At 36.0% G+C, this 26,778-nt stretch overlaps 1 protein-coding gene across 4 annotated transcripts in view; it reads right to left on the reverse strand.

Annotated features, from left to right (window-relative positions):
* Positions 1–26,778, reverse strand: part of Xrcc4 (X-ray repair cross complementing 4) — a 258,828-nt gene that overhangs the window by 165,392 nt on the left and 66,658 nt on the right. For all 4 annotated transcript variants that reach the window (XM_036207307.1, XM_036207308.1, XM_036207306.1 and 1 more), the window contains one exon: positions 26,346–26,521. In XM_036207307.1, the coding sequence (XP_036063200.1) occupies positions 26,346–26,521 (176 nt within the window). The remainder of the gene's footprint in view (positions 1–26,345; positions 26,522–26,778) is intronic.

Genomic DNA, 26,778 nt, shown 5'->3' on the forward strand with positions numbered 1-26,778 from the left:
CAAGAGGAAGCTCGCGCACCCTGAGCTCGCACAGCTGTGGTGTGAATCTGAAATTCACTTCAGGATGAAGTTGAGACCATTCCCTAGTATAAGCTCGTCTGCGTTTGCACATTATTTGGATATTAAAGCCAAATACTAGAATTGTGTTCATACATCCCATGATTCCAAAGGTTACATTTGGTTATTTCCCTGAACTTACCCAAATCACATTTGCTTTATATTGTTTTGTATGGTCAGGAGGCTTAGAATTATAGAAAAGATGCCTACTAATAAATTTTAACTATAAGTGAGGAAGTTTGTATAGAAATACAGGACATTCTAAGACAAGAGTAGCATACTTGGTATGTTTAAGGCTCTTCTTCTGATATATTTTGGAGCTTGTCTTCCAAGTAACAAATGACCGAGAAAACCTAGCTGCCTTCAAATCAGGGAAGGAGAGCTGACAGCAGCCCCAGGAGGCTCCAAACAGCAGCAGGAACTATTCCAAACAGACACAGATGTCCACCACATGAGAGCCAGCACGGGACCACAGGGACATGATGAAAGTCCTCTGTCCCCTGGTATTCCTACTGAGGTGTGAACAGCCATCTGTTCTTTATTTATGTTTCTAGAAACAAAATAACTTCAAAATGTATAGAGGAAAAAAAGTATGTTAAACAGAATGAAGAAAGTGGTGTACTGACCCACTGCTGTAACACATTTTAGTAGATACACAATAAGCATTAATAAAATGCCTTCTAAATATATTTATTACTTCAACAAAAACACAAAGTAGCTGAAAAATGGTCAGGAGTTAACTGAGGCTGGTAAATTTCACATGTTTCTATTACGTTTGGACAATTATTAAAACAAGACTCTAAAAATGAAATAATAAGTGGGATTCAAGGAAATCATAATGGTTTAGTAAAAAGGTGACAAAAGACAGTTGGGCACTTCATCCTAACTACAAATATGTTATGAAAAAATAAGTGAACTTAAACTTCATGTAACCACTAGAATGCAATAGCTGTACAAAAGGTACTTGCCAAACCACAATTTAAGATAATAGGGCATTCAGATTGCTGCAATCAGCAAACCAACAGTCCACTGCACCAAATGTATGCAGATTCAAGGACAGGTATAAAATGTGGTTTATTTATTAACATTAATTATACTTCTAATAAACAAGACATGAACAAAATGAAGGGAAAAAAAACACTACTTCATGAGGAAACTGTGACAAGCGAGGAATCTGTTTGCATTAAGACTGCTGAGGCTTGAGACCAGAGACATCCAACCAATCTGAACTTTCAAAAGTAGATACTGTCTACATTAGTAATCACTAGTGCTCTAGACTTTATCAATCAGGCATGATTTTATCCTCTTCTCTATTTCAGTGTAATCTTTGCAATCATAAAGGTCTCTCTTTAAAGTAAAAGCACATGCAGATATCTATCCTATCAGACTTAATAAAGCCAAGCTAAATACACAGTTGCCACAACTAGCTATATACTATCTTCTGCATTCACTCCCTGCCTGTAAGGTGGGAATGATAACAGGATCTACTTCACAGGATTGACACATTAAATAAGCATCTACTTGCCTACTCACAAAGCACTTAGAACTGGCTTTTTTTTTTTTTTTTTTTGCTGGTTTTTCGAGACGGTTTCTGTGTGTAGCTTTGCGCCTTTCCTCAATCTCGCACTATAGACCAGGCTGGCCTCGAACTCACAGAGATCCACCTGCCTCTGCCTCCCAAGTGCTGGGATTAAAGGCATGCGCCACAACCGTCCAGCAGAACCAGCTTTTTATGTGCATAATCATGATATTTAAAAAATAATGATTTCCAAGCAACCAAATTTTACTTTAACCTTTTTCTTAGTGAGAGAAGTAAGCAAGAACCCCTGAAGGATCACCCCATCATAGAATCACCCCACCCCAGACATGCTCTCCTTAAAGACACCTCCTCTGACACTGCAGTGCTCAGTCCAAAGACTACCAAAAGCTACAGCATGAGTGGATCTCTCTGAGTTCGAGGCCAGCCTGGTCTACAAAGTGAGTTCCAGGAAACGTGCAAATCTATACAGAGAAATCACATCTCGAAAAACCAAGAAAAAAAAAATATTTAGAAGAAGAACCTCAGGAACTTTACTCAAAGACAATTAGAACTAACTTCCTACATGAAGATGCCACCTGATGAGAATTCTGAAAAGCCACTCTATGGGTTAAGAATAAAGAATTTTCACATTATAATATAAAGAGTGATCATGGCACACTCTACAAAGGCATCATTGGAATACACATACAGAAAATTTCATTTGGACTACACATACATACACAAGCAACTGTATTTAATTGTGGATGCATAAAGCATTACCCAACATGATCAATGTTTGGTGGTAAATTTGAAAGCTAAATATTTTACAGTAGTGCACAGCACAGGCTTTGGAAGATTTTTTTCTGTTTGTGTGTCCTCAAATCATTTAATGTTCCCTGGATGACACAATTTAATAATATAGCCTATCATTAAATGCTATCAATCTGCAGTATCTCAGAAAAGCAATTTGATAAATTTAATTTTTAATTTTAGTTTTAAAAAGTAGTGTTTACATTTTTAATTTTTAGTATATAACATTTTAAATGAAGAAATATTTAAAGTATATGAAAATTAGCATATTTAGTACTTTATATTTAACAAACTAGTATAAAATTTTAACTTTATTATAAAATTCTTTTAATTTACATTAATAATAAATTGACAAAAGATCTGAAAATATTCAGAGCTTAAGTAGGAGATCTAACCTAGTGATAAGACTCAAACTTTGTAAGTAGCAAGATGAAAATATACCCTCTCAGCCTGTCAGAGGTCCTCCTAGGAATGTAAACAGAATCTTACAGGACCTGATATCACAGCACCTTAGATATTTTACAAATGTGAATTCTGCTACCATGACAGTTTCAACACAATAAGATTTGGGGCTCTCATCATATATTTTTACTCTTAAGTTCTTATCTAAACATAGAACCTTCTCTATGGTGGGCAAGTCTTTCCACTGCACTACACCTCGGCCTTCCTTGTATTTTGAGACAGACTTGACCAAGTTGCTCACACACTGCCTTAATAGCAGCACTCTGTAGTCCACCTGGGTCTTGACCTTGCAATCCTCCTACCTCAGCCTCCTGAGGACCTGGGATCACAACCCTGTGCCAACAGGCTCATTTATCAATTTTCATCAACTTTCTACTCTATATACATCCTACCCCACTCCCTGCATTCATGACTAAAAATAACTTCCATATTTTCCCTGGAGGAAGAAATTATTAGTACAAAAAAGAAAGCATTCAACCCATGCAGGTAAGATGTTGCCTCACTCACCATGAGAACAGGTCTTCTCTACATTTTACATGTTTTGGCAACACATAACTATACCATTATATTTTCATCAAATTTCCTAAGTACAAATCTTTCTTTTTGTTTTTCATTATGTACAATGTTTCACTGGAGACAGTAGGACTAAACAGTTAGTGCTTTCTTAGTTCTTTGTAAGGATTCTGTCAATCATTCCCACTGCCCTCAAACTTCACTCATGATCTCCATCAAACCAGACAGACTGACAGTCCCACTTCAATAAAATATTAAAGGAAGGAAATTAGGTCATACAAATAAGTTTGAAAGTGAAACAGCAATTCATTCCTTGAATTAGGAAATTGTGGGAAGTTTCAGTATTTTTAAAGTTATGGACTGTTTTCTTACTTTACTGTATGTTCATCACTTTTGTATTTTCCTAGAAGCCCTCTGCTTACTAATCTCCAAAGTCTGTATCAGCAACAGTTCATACTGGAGGTGGGAGAGGGAAGAGTGAAGTGATGTACTTATATTATAATCTCAAAATATAAATCATAGTAATGAAAAGATGATCTAAATCAACAGAGAAAACCTCAAACAACACTTCAAGTTTGAGGTATGAAAATGAAACCATCATGGAACAGGGTATCCATGTATATAACCACTTTCAAATTACATTTGAATAAGCATTAACTGAATAATATGCTATCTACCTATAGGTAGATTCTGGTAAATAACTATATTCTATATAACAAATTTCAAATAAAGACTAAATATTTTAAATAATGGAATAACCCAAATTTTTTAGTGTTTATTTTCTCACACAATAGTTTTTGCTGCTTTTTGAGTGTGTGTGTGTGTGTGTGTGTGTGTGTGCGTGTAAAATTAAAATCTTTATTATTTCCTTCTCTTATTTTTCTTAAATACCTATTTGATAATGAAGTTCCTGGACTGATCAGACTTTCTTATTATGTCCACTCATGCTACTCATCTCTTATTTTCCCTTTATTTTACTTCCTAAGACTTTACTTCCCTTAATCTTTTACCATTCTAATACTTTAAATTTTCTGCATTGGCAAGAGAGATATCCTTTCTTTGATAGCTTTTTTAAATATTGTGTATCCTAGTTTTTGTTTCACTGGTGAAAATTTATCTAATTCAAGTGAATGTGTTAATTAGAGGTTATCACAAAGTTATTATGTCTCTTGGGATTTCTTTTTACACAAACCTACTACTATACACTTTTGCAAAATCTAAATAGATCACTGTATTTATATGACAGGACTTCCATTGATGTATGGCAATATATGGTTATGTACTTATACTGAAGAATAAATCTGAATGTCAACTATATACAAAAGGCTTGGTATACTATGACTATTCAGAATCACTACATTCAGAGAAATACTCCTCCATGCACCAATATCAAAGAGTCTTTTTCTTCCTTTTTCTTTTTTGAACGGCTTTCTTGCAATTGAGATTTATAAAAATTGCCTTACAACTGAACAAAGGAAGGGATTAGTTTCCATTGTTAATTATGAGGTCTGTCATTTGATCCTTGTGATTCTTAGGTCCTCCATCTTCTTCAACTGTTTATTTAGTGTGAGCTATTGACATTTAGATTTTTGAGGAGGAGAGCAGAGGAAAGCAAAGTTATGGATGCCTGGTTGGTCTAAGAGTTCCTCATGAGACTGTAACAAACCTTTAGAGTTTTGGCTCCAGTTTGTACATCACACATTTAGAGGTTAACTGTTCCATAAACTCCTGAGGCTTCCTGCTTGGAGATCAATTTGCACCTAGGAGAATCAGGACCAGTTTTCCACGAACTTACTGAGTAATAAGCATCCTCTACTATCCTTCCGAAGAGCACTGGGACCCGTTTTCCACAGACTTCCTGAGTAATAAGCATCCTCTACTATCCTTCCGAAGAGCACTGGGACCCGTTTTCCACAGACTTCCTGAGTAATAAGCATCCTCTACTATCCTTCCTAAGAGCACCGGGACCAGTTTTCTAGAGGATGTACTGAGTTAAAAGCATCCTCTATTATTCTTAGCTTTCTGAATTTGTAACAGCTTTCTATCATGTCAACAGAAAACTCCCTAAAACTATTAAAGCACCAGGAGCCATCTTTAAAAACCAGGCATTTGTGACAGTTCATATTCCATATACCCAGTTTGTAAGGACTTCTGACAAAAGGAGAAGTGAACAGAAAAAACAATAAAGAACTGGCATTATCTTAATTCTCTGAAATTTAAAAAATAATATTCTTTCTCTTTTAATTGTGGATTTTGAAATTCTTATCATCTGTACCAGCATGTGTTACACAAATTTTCTTTATAGTGAGTTCTCCCTCTCCCTCCCTCTCCCCAATATCTCTCTCTCTCCTTCCTTCCCACCCTTCTCCTTGAATTAAAAAATGATACACACAATCAGAGAAGAAACATGGCATTTTACTTACGGATTTGAAAAATTGGCTTAACTATTGATTGTAATATGTAAATATAGGTAACATTTATTTAGTTATAAGACAAGCTATAGTTATCAAGTACATATTCATATCATATCATATAAAATGAATTTGCAGCAACCTCAGTACTTAAACATCATGATCCAAAGGGCAGGTATCACTGTTGTTGTCAAATGCAGAAAAAATACTCATTGAATGCAGACTTAAAAGTTCTAATCATGACCAGAGTATTAGTAAGCTTATACTCTACAGCAATACTATAAATTTGAAATAAACACATGATGTAATTTTTGAGGTACTGCACAATAGTAAAAATGATGGTGTTGATCTAACTAATTTCGTAAGACTTTACATTTTTATGCATTTTTAAATGCTGGCTCATCTCTAACACAAACATTTTTGTTTTCCTTTAGATAGTTAACTTAAAAAATATTTCATCATTCTATGATAGTTTTTGTACTAACACAATGAGTTATAAAAAGCTGTCTTGAGAATACAAAATTTTCTACTTTGATCTTTCACTTGGTAAACGACAACTATTCAGAAGATCCCTTGTGGAATATAGAGTTTCAATTTGTGTCTTCAGAGAAATGATTTAGGATATGTCATAAATTTATATTTTTGAATTTATATTATAAATGTAATTTAAAGACATTGGAAAGAAATTAACATAGCTCTATCCAAAATATGCAGCAACTAGGCTGAGATATTTTGTACATAATCATCCATTCAATTATATGAGCTGTTTTAATTTGTTATTCTCATAAAATGTATTTCTTACTTTAGATGGCAACTTCACAAATATATAACATCACAGCAAAATTATATATAATACAGTAATAATACTGTTTCATGTTACACATGAAATTAAGCATCACTGCACATTCCTTTCACCAGGAAACGTATTGACTCTTCTGTAATCACCTTCCTCTGCATGATTATACAGCTTCCAAACAAGAAAAGAATGAGTCTTGTTTTCAAATAATTCAAAAATCACTTATTTTGTGATCAGAAAAACTTAAAAATAACATGGTATCTGCTGTTATGAACCTACAGCTCTTCTGAACGCATGGAAAAAACACCTCCTCAGATGCACACACACTATATGAACTGTTCTTATGAGAATCTTTTCTTCATACACTATTAAATGATCAATTTGGCATTAAGACAAGAACAACTATAGAAGCAAAGAGAATGACTAAGAGAAATCTGAAGGCTCACAGCCACAATTAAGATGTAGGTCTCAACCCAAAGAAACACTTTCCTAAGCAAAGCCTATGAAGGAATGAAACAGTGTCCCTAGGATGCACAGACAGCTGCATCACTTCATCAGAAAACTGTTCTAGACAAAGCACAGAGGGAAATCCCACAGGGATCAGACTTGTGTTGGCAGAGAAATCGCTTTGATTAATGTCGGGTATTTTCAATGATGTTTGTTATTCAAAAGGCAAAAAATGTATCGTATATTCCTGTTAGGCTGTATGAATCTGTATCTGTAAATGGATGATTTATCAAGACCTCATTTCCAACAAAATGTTATATTTCCTTTTGGAATGACCATCTACAAACCTCAAAATGAAAGCGCTATAACTATATAAATAAATATATATATATATATGAATAGATATATATTCATTTCACAACAACGTTATTGTTTACTATGTTTTACACATTTGTATTTTTAATTCACTAAGATTTGTTTCTTATTATGTGTGTAAATCTATAGAAAAACAGGCAAAAAACAATGAGTTAAAATAAAGTATCCTAGAAAATAGCTTATTAAAGTGATTTTTAAATTTTATGATCCTTGTAAAACATAGTTAAAACAACATAGTTGCTGTTACTGAAATGAACATCAGATGAAACTGTACAAATGTTTTTAAATAGTCTACATGTTGAAATTACTGGTAGTTATAGTTTTTTTTTTTTTGGTTTTTTTTTTTTTTTTTTTTTTTTTTTGTTTTTCAAGACAGAGTTTCTCTATGTAGCTTTGCCCCTTTCCTGGAACTCACTCTGTAGTCCAGGCTGGCCTCGAACTCACAGAGATCCGCCTGCCTCTGCCTCCCAAGTGCTAGTATTAAAGGCGTGAACCACCACCGCCCGGCTGGTAGTTATATTTCAATCATGTCTATTCTTATAGTTTTTACAGTGTTCTATGTGTATATTTTGATATGTTAGAAAAAAAATAAGATAATTTTGGGAATTGCCACTGGTTTAGATTTTAAATCACTTTGGTATAGGCCAGTCAACAACGAATCTTCATTCTGGAATTAAATATAAACAAATAAAATATTGGGAGACTATTTCTGATAGTAACTTTAATAAAATCGTAACATAACACTTAACTCACCAATTTGAAGACCACAGAAAATGAAAGCATTTGAAAGATGTTTTATATTTTATAAGTGTGCTTATATTTTATAAGAATGTTAATTGAAATTAATTTAAATTTTAAATAAATCTTGTGCTGAAATTTGTTATCTTAAAGATCTATATCTAATAAGATAAATAGCACAACACTACAAATTCCTCTTGGCCAGAAGACTATAAAATATATAAACATGGACCCTTCTGAATAGATAGTAATCTTTATTATGCTGGGAGCAACTCCAGACTTAGTAAACTAAAGGAATCCTTTGTAGTCACTTATAGCCATAAGAAAGAAAAAATTCTCCAAACTTTAGGATGCATTTTGTTAAAGCACATCTTGAAGTGAATACAATAACAACATTTTTCATTAACAAGAATGTATATATGCACATGTGTGTATATTGATATACATGTGAATGTTTATATATGTGTATATGCATGTCCATGACTGTGTATGTCTGTATATATACATGTGTATGCACAAATTTGTATTTGTGTATATTTATGTTTGTATATACATATGAATATATATGTATGTGTACATGTGAGTGTTTGTGTGTGTGAATGTATGTTTTTATATGTATGTACGTGTATGCTTGTTTTCTGTATATATGTGTATGTGATAGTATATGTGTGTAAGTATGTATATGTGAGTGTGCAAGTGTTTCTGTATATAAGTGTAGGTGCTAGTATATGTAAGTGTGTATGTCTGTGTCTGTGTTTATATATGTGTGTATTTGTGTGCATATGTGTGAATGTGAGCAAGCAGTCAATGCCATAGGAAGTTAATATCCATGCAATGCAGTCTTACTGCACCGAATTTTCTGTAACAATTGAATCATTATTTCACCCATGAGCAGGAATTTTGCCTTAAATGAACATTTCATCTTATTACGTGGGAAACACTCTGCACTCAGAGACCTCTGCTATTATAACAATCTAAAACCAGACCTCACAAATACATTATCATTCAAATCCTGACCTTCCAAGTCATGTTTAGGAAGCTTTAAACACCAAGAAACTTTATTTTGAGTGTTAGGAATATTTACAATTTAAGAATATCCACGAAGATTGTAACTGTTTTTTATATTGTTAAATTCTACTAAACTCAAACTAAAAAGATAAATAATAAAAATAAAATGTCTTATGAATGAGTAAATTGTACAAAATATATTTAAATGTTGTTCAAAATAATTACAAGGACATATGATACAAAAATCAAAGTAAATATTACAATGTGACCATTATTCCAAAATTTAATTATCAGACCTAAAATTTGCATCAAGTTACTTTCAGTGTTTATTACTTGTTCTATCTCAGTAGCTCAAGCACTTAAAAAGATTCACTCCTAAGTAGCCACTTAGGCCAGGCATTAAATCACAGAGTGGGCAATATTTGCTTAGGTGGCACCATTTATCCAGAGCTCACTAATCCCTCACTCCTCTCTGTGGGTGGTCCATTCTGATGTCACAGCTGGCTTGAAGCACACTATACTAAACAAATTGTTACTGAAATAGTAAAAAGCAACAATATGGCCTTTCTCATTATCCCAAACCCATAAGGAAAAGGCTGTCACATGGAAACCTACAAGGTACTAGAGCTAGAGAGCAGTGTGGAGAATCAATGAAACCATACATTCACAAAGCAGTTCTCACAACAGCATCTCTGTAGCAAATATGATTTTAAGTTGGAAATAAACATTTCAAAACATGGAGTCTTCTTTAATCACTGTTTCAAAAGATGGAGAGGAGACCAATAACTACAATAAAATGTTAGTAATATTTGGATCTTTGTTGGGTTGAGTTATATTTTTGCTTTAATGTTAACTACAGTTATTATGCTCATATTAAATTATAACAAGGAATAAAAATAGCATGTGATGACATATCTTTACACATATTTCCTAAATTTAAAAAAAAAAAACTATTATATGCCAGAAATTAAAATGACATACTACATTATACTTCAGTCACTTGAAAAAAGCATTCTAAACTTGGTTATCTATGAAATTACCATATAAAGAAGAAACTTCTCTTATTTCAAGATCTATCACAAAGAACTATCAATGGATTGAACCAAACATGCCCATAGCTAATGGAACTGTTAAGAAATGATAATATGGCATTCCCTGGGAACCCATCCTTCCAGCTAGCAAGGGGTCAGGCACTCTTGGGAAGTCCATCTGCCATAGGGCTAGAGAATCAGCCTTCATGAACTACCCCATCCCTTTGGTTCAAATGCCAACTTCCACAGGAACTCCCTGGGAACCAGCCCACCAAGCCAGCCAGGGAATCTGGTAGGGATCATATCTCTCTCTTCTGTCCTCCACTTCCAGTCCCTTAACCTTACCGCCATCTTTGTAACAGACCACTTGCTGAGGCCTCTCCTTCCTTTCTGCTTCCATTCCCAAGGGTCTATGCAGATCATGGTGGCACACACAGCATTCCTCCATACAGCAGAGACTTTCAACCACTACCCACCAGCACCCCTCAATCTAACCCCATTCCTTAATATAAGCTCCCAATACCTAATAACACTTTATACCCAGGACCCCCGAGTAGCCAGCCACACCTGGAGGGATCTCAGCATTCTCTATCAGGAAATACACAAGCACAGACTCTTCTAAGAAACAGAGAGGGCAGTAGAAACCAAGGGGACCAGATATCAGCTAGAAGTACAAACATCTCAAACCCAGATGCCTAGATGTTTCAAGCAATGGGCCCAAGAAGAAAGCTGGTGTAGCCATTTTAATGTCTGACAAAATAGACTTCAAGCCAAAACTAATCAGAAGAGATAGGGAAGGTCAGTACATACTTACATCAAAGAAAAAACTCACAACAAATATTTACAGAACATTTAACCCAAACACAAAAGAATATACCTTCTTCTCAGCAGGTCATGGGACATACCCCAAAAACTGAATAAATACTCAGACAAACACACAAAAAGCCTCTCAGATAAAAGAAGATTGAAATAACACCGAGCAACCTATCTGACCACCATGGATTAAAACTGTGTATCAACAACAAAAACAACAGAAAGCTCACAAACTCATGGAAATTGAACCAGTCTATACTAAGTAAAATATGGGTCATGACCCTAGGAAAGACCCAAGGATCACCCAATGACAGAGAAATGGATGAGATCTACATGAACAACCTGGACAACAGTGGGAATGATGAAGGGCAAGATTTGAGGGAAAGAAAGCTTAGGGGAGCAGGAGATCCCAGCTGGATCAAGAACAGAAAGGGAGAATGAGGAATAACAGACCATTATAAATGAAGACCACATGAGAACAGGAATAGGCAGAGTGCTCGAGAGGTCCCCAGAAATCCACAATGATATATCCTCTGTAGTCTGCTGGCAATGGTCGAGAGAAAGCCTGATCTGACCTAGTCTGGTGATCAGATGACTAAACACCCTAGCAGTTGTCTTGGAACTCTCATCCAATAACTGATGGAAGTGGATGCAGAGATCCTCAGCCAGGCCCCAGGTGGAGCTCCAGGTGTCCAACTGTCAAGAAAGAGGAGGGTCTGCAAGAGCGTGAATTGTTGAATCCAAGATTGCAAAAAGCACAGGGACAAATAGCCAAACGAATGGAAGCACATGAATTATGAACCAAAGGCTGTGGAGCCCCCAGCTGGATCAGGCCCTCTGGATAAGTGAGACAATTGAATAGCTTGATCTGTTTGGGAGGCACCCAGTCTGTGGGACCAGGATCTGTCCTTAGTGCATGAGCTGGACACTTTGCTCAGTCTGGAAAGAGGTGACAGGACCTGCCTGTACTGAATCCACCAGGTTTAAATGAATCCCCAGGGGTGCCTTGATCCTGGAGGACATGGGAATGGAGGGGAGGGTCTGGGGGGAAGGTGGGGGGGGGGGCAGGAGTGGGGAGGACAGGGGACCCATGGCTGATGTATAAAATTTAAAACACATAATAATAAAGAAAAAAATTTAAAAAGAAAAAAATCTAAAAAAAAATATGGGTCATGATAGGAACTAAGAAAGAAATTAAAGACCTTCTAGAATTGAATAAAAATGAATGCACAACACTTTCAAACTCATGGAATACAATAAAGGCAGTTCTAAGCAGCAAGTTCATAGCAGACAGTGTCTACCCTAAAAAAATAAGATATTTTATATTATTAACTTAACAGTATGCATGAATGAACAAAGTGAAAGAAATCACACACAATTTAAAAAAAGTATTCTGTTACTAGAAACTATCTGAATCTATATTTTAAGTGACATTGGGCATAGAAAGTCCAACTTGGCAGGCAAGCTAATGGAGAAATATTTACACTAACCAACTTGTTAAAATAATTAAACCAACAATTTCTCTAAGGGAAATTTCATGATGTCAACCTTTTCATCTAGCACTTAGTGTGAGAGGAGTAGAGGTCTTTGTTCTCCCAGACATGCACTAGAGAGGGTCCTGGAATATTAAGCACACAGGGATGTTACTTCAAGGGAAGGAATGCAAAATTTTTTTCTACCCAATGACGTTATATACTGAAAACTACTCCTTTAGAGGCATTCTAGAAACTGTGGCAGATCAATGAGTTATTAGTCCAGAACAACAGCACCAACACTGGGCAATGTCTAGAGGAGCCTCCCCGCCCCACTTCCTTAAAGGGTGTTGGAGGCCAACAGGATGCTTTAAAAATACTAATATCTTAAATTGGACTGATGAAGATACTTTTTGTGCCACTGTGCAGCCTTATATTATCTCAGGACTCTCCGTAATCTGTGGGGGAAAAATGTATTATAACAAATGCAAGAAGTAATTATAATGCATGACCAGCCCCTAATATGGGTCATTAAGGGCATTTTAAACAGCATTTGGAACTGCAAGGGGAATCTGACAACCCCTGAATGGGGAAGAATTAAAACAGGTCCAACTCCCAGTACAGGACTATATGTCCTAGTTACAAGCCAGTCCTTGGAATTACTAGATTTTGTAATTGACAGAAGGAAAAGAATAAATTTCAACAGTTGCATGATATCAGAGGCATAAATGCTACTGTGAAAACAAGCCTGTCAGCCAGGCCTCCCTCTGATCCTAATAAGATTCCTCAAGCACATTTCATTATTATACTTGACTTAAAAGATGGATTTTTGTCTATCCCTTTACATCCTGGTGATAAGGAACATTTTAAATTCTCTGTTCCTGCTTTAAACAATCAACAGCAAATGACTCGATGTCAATGGAAAGTTCTACCACAAGAGATGAAAAATAGCACCATTATATGTCAATATTATGTACATGAAGCACTTAATCCAGTGCTGACCAAATTTCCCAAAGTTTTGGTCCCTCATTATATGGATGACATTTTCTTCTCCTACCCATCTAATAAATACTGAAATAAATACTTAACTAAACTAAAGGGGGAAAATCTAAACACAGTTCTGGAAAAAATACAAAATAACCTTATATTTAGTTAGAATATATTATTACTCAACAACAAATTTGCCATCATCCTCTCTGTGAAAAACTTCCCAAACAATGTACTTTCACTTCCTTAAAAACAAAACAAACAAACAAAAAAACAGGGCCATGTCAGTTAGGTATGTCCTACATAACTATTACTACTAAAGATTTAGCTCTGCTCTTTAAATACTTTCTGGAGACTATCAGTGAAACTCTGTAAGAAACATAAGAGCCAAAGGGGAGTAAGTTACTAGTTTAGTAAATAATGCTGCTGCTGAGGCGGTAGCTCCTTCAATTAACCCTGTACTTCCTTATCAGTCACTTATGCTTCCTTTCTCATCATCATCTATTGGAATTACATCTCAACAAGATAATGGTATAATGACATAATTCTCTATAATGATCTGTACCACTTTATCTAAAGTAGATTATAGACTTGAGAAGAATACATCTTAAATAACTTACTGGCATAGAGCTTATAGAAATCACTATGCCATTAAAACCGCGGTTTATTATTTCTTCCACGCTGATAATGATTGGCAGGTAACAATGGTGTGTTACTCGGGATTAATAACCATTATCCTAAAGATCTGCTAAGGTTGTTTTTGAAGATACCCCATGGGTATTACCTAAAATCATATCTGAAAATCCTATAGAGATCATTTTTAATGCTTTTACAGATGGCTCTTCAAGTGGATAGGGAGCTTAGGTCTTATATATAAATTTCAAATCCTCCACAAAAAAAGATTGTACTTACCCCTTGTTATACAGCTCAACAGTCTGAACTTGCTGTAATCAATCAGGTTTATTAGATGTTTCTCAGCATTGACTATTTTAATTGACTCTACTATTGTGTTCAAATTGTTTCTCTTTTAGAAATTACAAGACTTAAAACGAGCCCCATTACTAATGTTATTTCAAGATTATTTCTCTCTTCAGAGGTCTATATGACAATAAACTCAATCTTTTTTTCATAATTCATATCATGGACATTCTAATTCGCTATGTCAGTTAACATTTGCTAATATGCAAGCTGATACACTGGACTCCTCCCCACCCCTAATACTTTCTTTTTAGGATGCTCAAAAATTTCCTGAACTTCATCAAAAGGCAAAAATTGTTACAATCTCTTGACCCCATGACAAATCATTTGACCCTGACCTTCATTTTCTTCTTTCACCCACTGCCCTCTGCTGGGAGAATGAATCCTCAAGGGTGAAAATTTAGTGCTATCTGGCAAATAGATATTACTCATCTTTCAGAATTTGGGCATTTTAAATTTGTTCATGTAATGGTTGATACTTTTTCTAATATGATTGATGTTTCTGCTCACAAGGGTTAAACCACCTCAAGATCAAGATATTGAATGACACCATCAAATAAACAGGGAATTTTAAAAGTAAAAAGGGGGTATATACACCCACCAAAATTTGTGCATACTATGCTACTTTTAGCCATGCTTAATTTTTTTCTTCACATTAAAGGATAATGCTTCTTTTGCTGTCCAAAAACAATTTGGGGACATGGCCTAAAATACATGTTAAATGAAAAGACCTAGAAACTAATCAATGGAAAGCACCACATGTTCTTCTAGCATTAAGACAAGGTTATGCTTGTGTCCTTCCAGAAAATGAAAGAAGTCCCAGATGGCTCTTGCTGTGATGGACAAGATAAGGACAGCATCCTGGAGACAAGATGAAATTGAAGTATCTGAGGATAGATGATAAACCCATCAAGGGAAGTCCCAAGGGGATGAATAAGCTGATGACTTGGGAAGATATCAAGACTTTAACTTTTCAAGCCAGGATCGTGGGGAGACAAAAAGAACACACAACTACTGACCCCAAAATGATGCTGTTTACTGACTATACTACACGTTAATACTTAGGCTGTCAATACAGAATCTAAATGCTTTCTGTCAGGGGGAGATAAAAGCTATGCCTCTAATATGAAACACTAACATGTTGCCTTGGAATGCCAAGGATAGCTTTTATCCTTTGTGAGTAGTTGTCTGGACAAAAGATACTAAACAAATATTTAGTTACATGAATAGAAGATATTTTGGTTGGACTAATCTAACCAATCAATCCAAACTATATACTACATATTTTAGCATTTAAGTACTCTTCAGAAAGCTCCAATAGTAGAAATTACAGTTGTATAGAGATGAAGAAAGGAATATCTGATATATGGCTTATTTACTGACAATAGTTTAGAAAATAACCTCTGGCTTCATTTGGCACATGGTAGTCAACAAGAACAATCTTTTTGTAGCAGAGAAAACCCATCTATTCCTAGACTCTTAAAAAAAACAACAACAAAACTTATACAGCATAGGAGTTGCTCATATGTGTTGTACACAAATAACAGAATGGAGTAGAGCCCACCATACCCATACTCATAGGGCTTTCTCTGATACTGTCAATGGTGATTTTTGGTTTTGTCTTTTGTAAGTGATACTGTTTATAATTCAAATGTAATTATATCCCTCCTTATTACAGTACCAACTCCAATCATATACTTCTGTATGGTAAACAACTGCTTTTGGGGTGGACCCTTTTGTGTTTTGTTTTGTTTTGTTTTCAAAAATGCTACCTACACTGCTATTCCTGTAGGTTATAAAGGCTTATATGGGATAGGCCACATTACACCCATTTTGCTCAGTGAATCCTTACAATTGCTCAATAGAATTAAGAGTGCTCTCCCTGCAAATTGTGATGATTTTTGCATCTATTGGATACTTTAATGGTTGCTGCCACAATGGCATTTTTTTATTACCAGTCCCAGGAGTGATTACCTGAATACAAAAAGAAATTTCATTCCTGAATACAAAAAGAAATTTCAAAAGTGGCCTGTATGATTAGCAAAACTACTACTAATACTACAGCAAAAACATTAGCCAAATGAATCAAGAGAAGGACAAGCTGAGAAGCAAAGTTTCACAGAAATAGATAGATGCAGTAAAGATGATTTCCAGTTAATCATAATCAATTTCCTGGCATGTGTTGCTTTAATGTGTCAGATGTCTTTAAGACTATAGATGGTCAAATTGATGATCTGAATAAAGACATAAACAAAATTTCTTAAGTGACCTTCAGTGGCCACCATGGTTAAGATGGCTTTCCCCTTTCTTTAGTCCTCTACTAGATAGTGTTATAATTCTGTTATTCTTGCCTACATTAGTTAGACTAGCCATGCAGGCAATCCATTCAACTGTGGTGTCTAAAACAGACACAATTTTCTCTTTAAAAAAAAAGAATGGGAGAGACGTAGGGGCATGGACATCTTCATGCTCACAGATATCACTAGGGGAACATGGAATGTTAGGCACACAGGGTTGTTCCTTCAAGGGAAGAAGTGCAAAACCAGTTTTCTTCCCAGAAAGTTGGAACAGATATGCTTTCTAGTCTGGTGACCTTTGTGCAATCTGTGTGGCTGGAACTTTCCAGTACCTGACCCTCCTCCAGACCCTTCCTGGAAACTTGTTTTCCTCAATTTATAGAGCCCATCTTTATGGAAGGAATCACATGTACTTTACTAAAAGTATCATGAAGTCACATGTGATCTGTAGTTTATTTTCTACCTTAAAGCATTTACGTTTTGTTGTGCTGAGTTTAAATATTCCTAGAATAAGCAACTCGTGTCAGACTCCCAAAGTTTGAACCAACATTGGCTTATTGAGTCATGTTACACCAAACTGCCTTCTTCTTTCCTATGGTTTATCTCTCTGCTGCCTGTGAAGGTTGCAGAGACTGCTACAACTTAAAAAAATAAAAATAAGATCACACATGAAATCTGAACAGCAATTTAAAAATCAATGTTTTCAAAAAATTTACAGCAGAAATTGAGATGTCATCCATACATTTGCAATCTACAGAATAAGTTCCTTTTATTGATAATAACAAAACAACACTTTCTTTAAAAGAAAAGAGGTTGACTCTAAAAGTACTTCAAAGATGGAGACTTGCCTATAATGGCATATTGAGTACATATATAATAAGCTCATGTTCTCTTCCACTATGGTTTCCATTGACTGTCACTTATTTACCCAAGGCCCTTCTCATTTAATGGGTAGAATATCATAAATACAATAGAGCTTTTTAAAAAAATCAACTGAAGGCAGGCCAAACCAGCCCATTTACCCTTAGACATCTCCCATTTACTCAGTTCCATCCACACAGACCCAAATCATCACACCTTCCCGCCACCTCCACCTACTCATTCTTATTGCTGTGCCCAAGCCCCCAACTCCAATGGTGATCCCCTGCTCAAGTGCAGGTCAAGCCAGCCATAAGAACAGGAAGTCCACTTGCCCATGGGACTTCCCTACTCCCTTGATTCCCAAAGATGCAATATTATGCCATCCCTTCTCCACCATCCACACTCCATCTCCTTGTCCCCAGTCCCCAACTAGGGAGGTCACCCCCTGTGCAAGTGCACACCACACAAGTCAAAAGAACAGGTAGACTAACTCAGGTGGAGGGAGACTCACTGCTGGACCAGAGGCCAACCTAGTCACCAGAAATCCAGAAACCCACACATGGACCTCCCCCACTCTCTTGGTGTCTCCATGTTCCTATCCCCAGTACCCCTCCCTATCAGCATGTCCCAACCCCCAACTTAATGGAGAACCCCCTGCTCCCTGCTTCACAAGAGGCCATGCTGCCTGGAAGAAGTCCAGCCCCAAACTCAAGCAGAGAATCCCTGCTCAACTATAGGCCACACATATCAGAAAATTAGAGAAGAAATAGAAACCAGGCAACAAAACACCCACACAACAAATACACACTCAGAAATCAGCACCTAGACCTATAATCACCCAACCCTGATGCCTAAACTACAGTATAAGAACAAAATCAACAACAGTCAGGGTAATATGTCACCACCAGAGCCCAGCTCTCCTACAAATAGCCCTGAATATTCCAATACCTCTGAAGCACAAGAAAAAGACCTTAAAACCAAACTTAGAAAGATCTTAGAGGTCCTTAAAGAGGAAGTAAATAAACCCCTTAAAGAAAGTGAGAAAAAGGCAAACAAAAAAATGGAATAAATGAATAAATTACTTAAAGAAAGCCATGAAAGATAAGAAAAACAAACAGTTGAAGGAAATGAATAAAACTGTTCACAACCTGAAAATGTAAATAGAAGCATTAAAGGAAGTACAAATAGAGGGAATTCTGGAGTTGAAAAACCTAGAAAAGTGAACAAGAACTACAGAGGGAAGCTTCATCAATGGAATACAAGAGCTGAAAGATATGATAAAAGAGAATGTTAAATCTAAAAAAATTCCTGATACAATATATCCAGAAAATCTGGGAAACTATGAAAAGGCCAAACCTAAGAATAATAGAAATGGGAAAAGGAGAAGAAACCCAGCTCAATGGCCCAGAATATATTTTCAACAAAATCATACCAAAAAACTTCCCTAATCTAAAAATAGGAGCTGCCTGTAAAGGTACAAGAAGGATATAGAACACCAAATAGAACCAGAAAAGAAAGTCCCCTCATTACATAATAATCAAAACACTAAACATACAGAACAAAGAAAAAATATTAAAAGCTGCAGAGGAAAAAGAACAAGTAACATATAAAGACAAAGTTATTAGAATTACATCTGAATTCTCAATGGAGAATCTACAAGTCAGACAGGCTTAGACAGATGGAAAATCTAAAAGTCAGATGGGCTTAGACAGATTTCTTGCACACTCTAAGAGAGCACAGTTGCAAGTCCAGACTACTATACTCAGCAAAACTTTCAGTCACCATAGGCAGAGAAAACAAAATATTCCATGATAGAGTTAAATTTAAACAATATCTATCTATAAATTCAGCCCTACACAAAATACTAGAAGAAAAACCCCAACCTAAGGAGATTAACCACATCCAGGAAGACACAGAAAATAAAAAATCCCACACCAGCAAAACTAAAAGAAAGGGAGTGTGTACACACACACACACACACACACACACACACACACACTACCACCACCAACAACAAAAAAATAGCAAAATAATAGGAATTAACCAACATTGGTCATTGAGGTCATTGTTATCTTTCAATGTCAATGTACTCAACTTCGTAATAAAAAGACATAGACTAACAAAATGGATACGAAAACAGGATCCATCCTTCTGCTGCACAAGAAACACACCTCAATATCAATGCTAGATAGTACCTCGAAGATAAGGTTAGAAAAAGATTTTCTAAGCAAATGGAACTAAGAAACAAGCCATTCTCATATCGAACAATATAGACTTAAAATCAAAATGAATCAAAAGAAACAAGGAAGGACACTTCATATTCATTAAAGGAAAAAATCCTCCAAGGTGACATCAAAGTTCCATTATTTATAGATGATATTATAGTATATATAGTAATCCCAAAAACTATACCAGGGAACTCGTACAGCTGATAAACACCTTCAGTGGAGTAGCTATATACAAGATTAACTGAAAAAAAAAAAATCAGTAGCCCTCCTATACACAAAGGACAAACAGACTGAGAAGGAAAAATAGTACCCTTTACAACAGATACAAACAATATAAAATAGCTTGGGGTAACCCTATCCAAGAAAATGAAAGGCTTGTGTGACAAAAATTTCAAATCTTTGAAGAAAAATATTGAAGAAGACATCAGAAGATGGAAAGATTTCACATGCTCATGGATAAGTAGGATCAACATAGTAATAATGGCTATCTCACCAAAATTAATCTACAGATACAATATAATCCCCATTAAAATTCCAATACCATTCTTTACAGACCTTCAAAGAACAATACTCAACTTCGTATGAAAAAAATCAAAGAAAGAAAGAAAGGAAGGAAGGAAGGAAGGAAGGAAGGAAGGAAGGAAGGAAGAATGGAGGTAGCTAAAACAATCCTGTACTATAAAAGAACTGCAGGGGTTATTAACATTCCTATTTCAAGCTGTACTACAGAACTAAAGAAATAAAAACAACATTGTTTTGGCATAAGAACAGACATGTTGATCAATGGAATAGAATTGAAGTCATAGATATAAATCTATACACCTATGGATACCTGATTTTTCATAATGAAGCCAGAAATACGCAATGAAGAAAAGAAAGCATCTTCAACATATGGTGCTGGTCTAACTGGATATCAGGATGCAGAATATTGTGAATAGATCCATATCTATCACCCTGCAAAAAGTTTAAATCCAAGTGGATCAAAGATCTCAACATAAAATCAGATAAACTGAACATAAAAGAAGAGAAAGTGGGGAATAGCCTGGACACATTGGCACAGGAGATAACTTCCTGAACAGAATACTAATATCAAAGGCATCAAGATCAACAATTAACAAATGAGACCTCATGAAATTGAAAAGCTTCTGTAAGTCAAAGGACACTGCAATAGGACAAAATAGCAGCCTACAGAATGGGAAAAGATTCTCATCAACTTCATGTCTGCCAGAGAGTTAACATCCAAAATACATAAAAAACTCAAGAAATTAGACATTAACAAATCAAGTAATCCAATTTTAAAGATGGGGTACAGATCTAAACAGAGACTTCTCAACAAATTTAAACAGGAATCTCAAATGGCTGAGAAACACTTAAAGAAATGTTCAACATCCTTAGCCATCAAGGACATGTAAAGGAATACTATTTTGAGATTCCATCTTACAACTGTCAGAATGGCTAAGATCAAAAACACAAGTGATAGCTCATGCTGGTAAGGATGTGGAGCAAGAGGAACACTCCTCCATTGCTGGTGGGAATGCACGTTTGTACAGTCACTATAGAAATCATTATCATGGCTCCTCAGAAAGTTGGAAATTGGTCTACCTCAAAATATAACTATACCACTCTTAGGCATATGCCCATAGGATGTTCCATCCTACCACAAGGACACTTGCTCGACTATGTTCATAGTGGCTTTATTTATAATAGCCAGAAACTGGAAACAACCTAGATGGCCCTCAACTGAAAAATTAATAAAGAAAATGTGATGCATTTATACAACACTCAATTGTTAAAAAAATGACATTATGAAATTAGCAGGAAAATGAATGGAATTAGAAAAAAAAAAAAATACTGAGTGAGTTAGCCCAGTCCCAGAAAGATCAACATGATATGTACTCATTTAAAGGTAGATATTAGCTGTTGTTAAGTAAAGAATAATCAGTGTAGGATCCACAGACCTAGAGAGGCTAAGTAACAAGAAGCGCTCAAGGCAGGACACATGGATCCCTAGGAAGGAGAAGTAGAATAGATTTTGCTGGTAGACTTTGGGGTTGGTAGAAATGGGAACAGGGAATGGAATCAGGAAAGGGTAGGAGTGGAGAGAAAAAATAAGGCAAGAAATGACTGGAATTGGAGGGCATTTGAGAGTCAATGTGTAAACCTAGTACAGTGGAAACTCCCAGGAAATTATGAGGGTGACCCTATAAAGGACTCCTAGTAATGGAGACTACAGAATCTGAACCAGCCATCTCCTGTAAGCAGGCAAAACTTCCAGTAGTGGGACTGGGACATATCAACCCAGCCACAAAATCTTCGACCTACAATTTGTCCTGCCTGCAAGATATGCTGAGGTAATGGTTGTGTAGGCCAACCAATGATGGCCAGTTACTGGAGGCTGGATGGTCCATAGACCTAGAATAGAACCAAACAAGACTGGCAAAAAAAAAAAATCAATGAAATGATTCCTAATGTGCTATACTCATAGATTGGTGCCTAGCCCAATTGTCATCAGAGAGGCTTCATCCAGCAATTGATGAGAGCAGATGCAGAAAATGGTGGTCAAACATTAGGTGGAGCATGGAGAACCCCACAGAAGAGGGAGAGGAAGGAAGGTAGGAGCAAGAGGGGTCAAGAACACCATAAGAACAAGGCACACAGAATCAACTAAGCAGGGTTCACAGGGGCTCACAGGACTAAATCAGCAATCATGGAGCCTGCATGGGTCTGTACTAGGTCTTCTGCATGTATGATATAGTTGTTAGCCTGGTGTTCTTGTGGGCCTCCTAAAAGTAGGAATTGGGGTGTCTCTCACTCTTTTGCCTGCTCTTGGGATCCTTGGCCTCCTACTGGGTTGCCTCATCTAGTCTTGACATGAAGGTTTGTGCCAAGTCTTATTGTAACTTGTTATGCCATATTCAGTTGATGTCCCTGGGAGGCCTGCTCTTTTCTGAAGGGAAACAGAGGAGGAGCCCATCTGGGAGAGAGGGGAGATGGTGGTGGGAACTAAGAGGACAGGAGAGGATAAGAAAGGAAACTGCTATTGGGATGTACTGTATGAGAGAAAAATTTTTAAAAAAATACATTTAGTTGTGATTTATTTCCAAAAAATCTATTCAAAGCAAATAAGAATTATATTATAGTCATACAATGTCAAAATGACCCAGTATCTGCCACAAAATCAGCATGAAGTATGAAAAGTTGAAGGAATAATCTGGCAGATGCAGGTTTATAAAGATAACATCATGATCAACTCCCAATGCTGACACCAGAGTGTACATCAGCTTGCTGTTATAGAGTTCCTAGTGGTGAGGTTCATATTATGGAGAAATGGTATTAGTGTCTAGATGAACATATATTTATTCCAGTGAATTTAAATTAAATAAAAATATTTACTTAAAAACATAATCTGAACATACCTATATTTAAGGAATTATTTATAATTCAAAACTCATCTCATAAAAACTGTGAACCCATTCTTTCCTAAAACCCAAACATCACCAAACAAATTATGTATCTAAGTATCACCTTACTACAATGGAAACTGAAAATTCTAATACTCAGGAAAAATATGAGTGAATCTTTCTTAACAAGTTCTTTGTAATTGTAAATATGAATAGTATTTTCTTATTTTTAAAGAGGGAAGTAAAAATATAAATTTCATACAACCTTTACATAATTCATATATTCCAAATTATTCAGTTGTATAAAGATCCTAAAAACACGATTTGGCACATGAAACTGTTGAATGATGGCAAGAAATGCCTTAAACAGTGCCTGTCAGGGGGGCAGTCTGGAAGCAAATACAATTGGGACTCACCAAGGTCCCTTTGCCATGGGAACAGGGTTATGTGAAAACACAACAGAATTCAGTACAGCTTTCTGAATTGAATCTGTACATTCTTTCCCATTCTTCTAAGTTGAGGAGGTCTTTTTTTTTTTTTTTTTTTTTTGGCATTTGTCTGTTATCTGTGTCATTGAGGAAAGCATTACAAACTCCTTTACAATGTGTGGGTCATCCAAGTGCAATGAGCCTTAGAGTGTTCGCCCATGTGTGCAACTATCAGCACAGTTTTGCAAGCAGATGAATGTATAAGACGGTATCACTCTGAAATCAGTTTGCAGAAACACATGGCATACTAGAAGACTCCCAAGGAGGTTTGACTGAATTAGCTTGTCAATGTTTCAAGCTGCATCCTTAGCTGACCTTAGCACAGAAAGTTTTACCTCATTTAAATATCCAAAAATCTCTCTCAAGCAAGCCAGGCATGAATAAATGTATGGACAAATAAACAATGAAGAAGTAACAGGACAGCCATTTAAACTGCAAAGTGATGGTTGAAGGCAGTTTGTCGAGGAACTCAACGCTCTTCTGAATTCCTGGGTATTTTTATGCTGTTTAATCACTAGTAAAAATCAGCTGAAGCCAGGCATGGTGGTGCTCACCTTTAATCCCAGCACTCAGGAGGCAGAAGCAGGTGGTTCTCTGTGAGTTTAAGGGCACCCTGGACCACATAGTGAGTTCCAGGACAGCCAAGGATGTTACATAATACATAGAGAAACCCTGTTCTGAAAAACTAAAACCCAAAACAAAGCAAACAAAACAACAGTTCAAAAGATAGTGCTCAAGGCCTTGGTTTTGATAAAGAATGATTAATTTCAGGATGGAAAACAAGACATTTTTCAGGATTACTGCTGTCTTCAATCCATATACACAGCAAGCAAACAGTAAATGACAAAAGTCATGAGGAATGAAAGGCTTTACTTCAGAGAATCAGCAAAACCTGATTCACTACCAAGCAGCCAGGCCAAGTCCTGCAGCTTGGCATCTGCTTTCATCACAGCACAGGTACCAAAAGCTTCTCACGAGCTTGGCATATATCATCACAGAATAACATTACTTGTTTAAAACAAATGCCTGTTGAATAGGAAATAGTATTCCTCTTAATTTGCTCTATTCCACTTCATAATACAAGAAGAAACAGGCAGCAGTTTTAATATATTTAGAATCATCTGACTGAGCTTGAACCACAGAGGGAAAAAACACAATAAAACTGTAGCTGTCAGTTCAGATCTCCTTCACTTATTTTTAAGTTATTATTTCAATAACTGTAACATAATGAAAAATATGAATTGGCAGCTAATGTGAATATGTATCTTCTAAACTGAAATTACAGAAGCCAGTCATCCTACATTATTGCCCACAAAAACACATATTTGAAAATAATAATTTTATTTATTTCTTCAGGTAGTTCTCAGATTGATAAATCTCCTTTACTCTTCTGAGTTTAAAAGGTTGCTTTACAAGTATTTAAAAATTAGATTTAGCTAAACATACACCACATTCTTCAGTTCTATCAATGACCCTAATGAAGTAAGTTTCCCCATTCTTAAGATCTATTATGATTAGTGAACCACCGGTGACAGCAAATTCAATGTATGATTAATTTGATTAAGATGTAAAGATAGTAAGCACAGCCTTTAACAAAGTAGCCAGAACCTTAGTCAGAACTGGTGCAGAAAGTGAGCCAACTAGCAGATGATGCATGTGTCTAGAGAGTATGTGATCTTTGGAAATTTTTTTGTTTTAAAATTTCAAATATAAGGGTCTGAAGAGATGACTCAGTGATTAAAAGCACTGGCTGCTCATCCAGAGGACACAGGTTCAATTCCCAGCACCCAGATGGCAGCTCACAACTGTCTATAATTCCACTTCCAGGGGATCTGAAACCCTCACACAGACACACATGCAGGCAAAGTACCAAGACACATAAAATAAAAAATTAAAAAGCATTAAAACTATAATAAAATAAATTTTCAAATATACTCTAAGAAAACAAATCAGTTATTAAACAGCCAAAGGTAAATGCATTGCTTTCTAAAATTCTATATTTTTCCATATTTACTTTGAGCCCACAAGGCTGCAATGGTCTACAACTTTTTATCTCAATATTTCAAAATTGTTCATTTTAAATGATTTAAATATTGAAGAATAAATGTATTCCCTGATATTTCCTTTCCGGTGTATTAGAAGAACTATGTCATAAACTTGAAGTCTGGAGCTTGTGAGCTGCTGAGATGGCTCAGTGGGTAAAAGTACTTGCTAACAAAGCTGAGGCCTGAGTTCATCCCCAGAGCCTTGTGAAAGGAGAGAACTGACTCCTGAAAGCTGTCCTCTGACCCTCACGTGTGTGATATAGTACATACACACACAGAGAAACACATACTCATGCACACATATGCACGCACACACATACACACAGATACTCATGTACTCACATGCACACAAGCACACATACACATGGACACTCATGTACACATATGCACACAGGCACACACAGATGCATGCACACATATAGAAAACTCACACACAGAAACACTTTACATATATGATTTCTTTTTTTTTAATTGAAGTATATTAACAAGTATACTAAATAATTCCTTGGTATTTACTTGAGAAGTGCTCCAGGAATGACGACAGCCTTGCTACTTAAATGTGAAACAAAATTCATCAGTAAAAACAAATTTGTGGAAGGGTTACTTACTGAGACATCTTTCAGTTCTTTCTCAATGGAGAAATGGCAGGGCTCTTTAGACAAGAAGAACCTGTATGTGTCTGCTGTTCCTGACCCTGACATCAATGCTTTTCTCAGTTCCTCAACATATTTTCCTTTCTCCATAGCCATGTCATCAGCTTCTTGGGAAATCTCCGATTCAGAAACTGTGGGAAAGATTAATAAAAGTGATGAAATAAAAAGTTCCTATTAGAAAATATGTATTTACAGTTACTACTACTTTATCAAAATGTAACAGAAATTTGGAAAAAAAAATAAAGTCAAAATGTTTTCCTGTGGCTTTTTAAAGTCCTCCAAGTGCTATCCCCCCCTTTCCTCCCTCTCCTGTCCCTCAATTCTCTCTCCCTTCCCTAGTGAACCAGCCCTGCATTTCCCCTTGGCCCTCTGGAAGCACACATGTCCT

Source organism: Onychomys torridus, chromosome 15 (genome assembly GCF_903995425.1).
Source record: "Onychomys torridus chromosome 15, mOncTor1.1, whole genome shotgun sequence".
Lineage (NCBI taxonomy): Eukaryota > Metazoa > Chordata > Mammalia > Rodentia > Cricetidae > Onychomys > Onychomys torridus.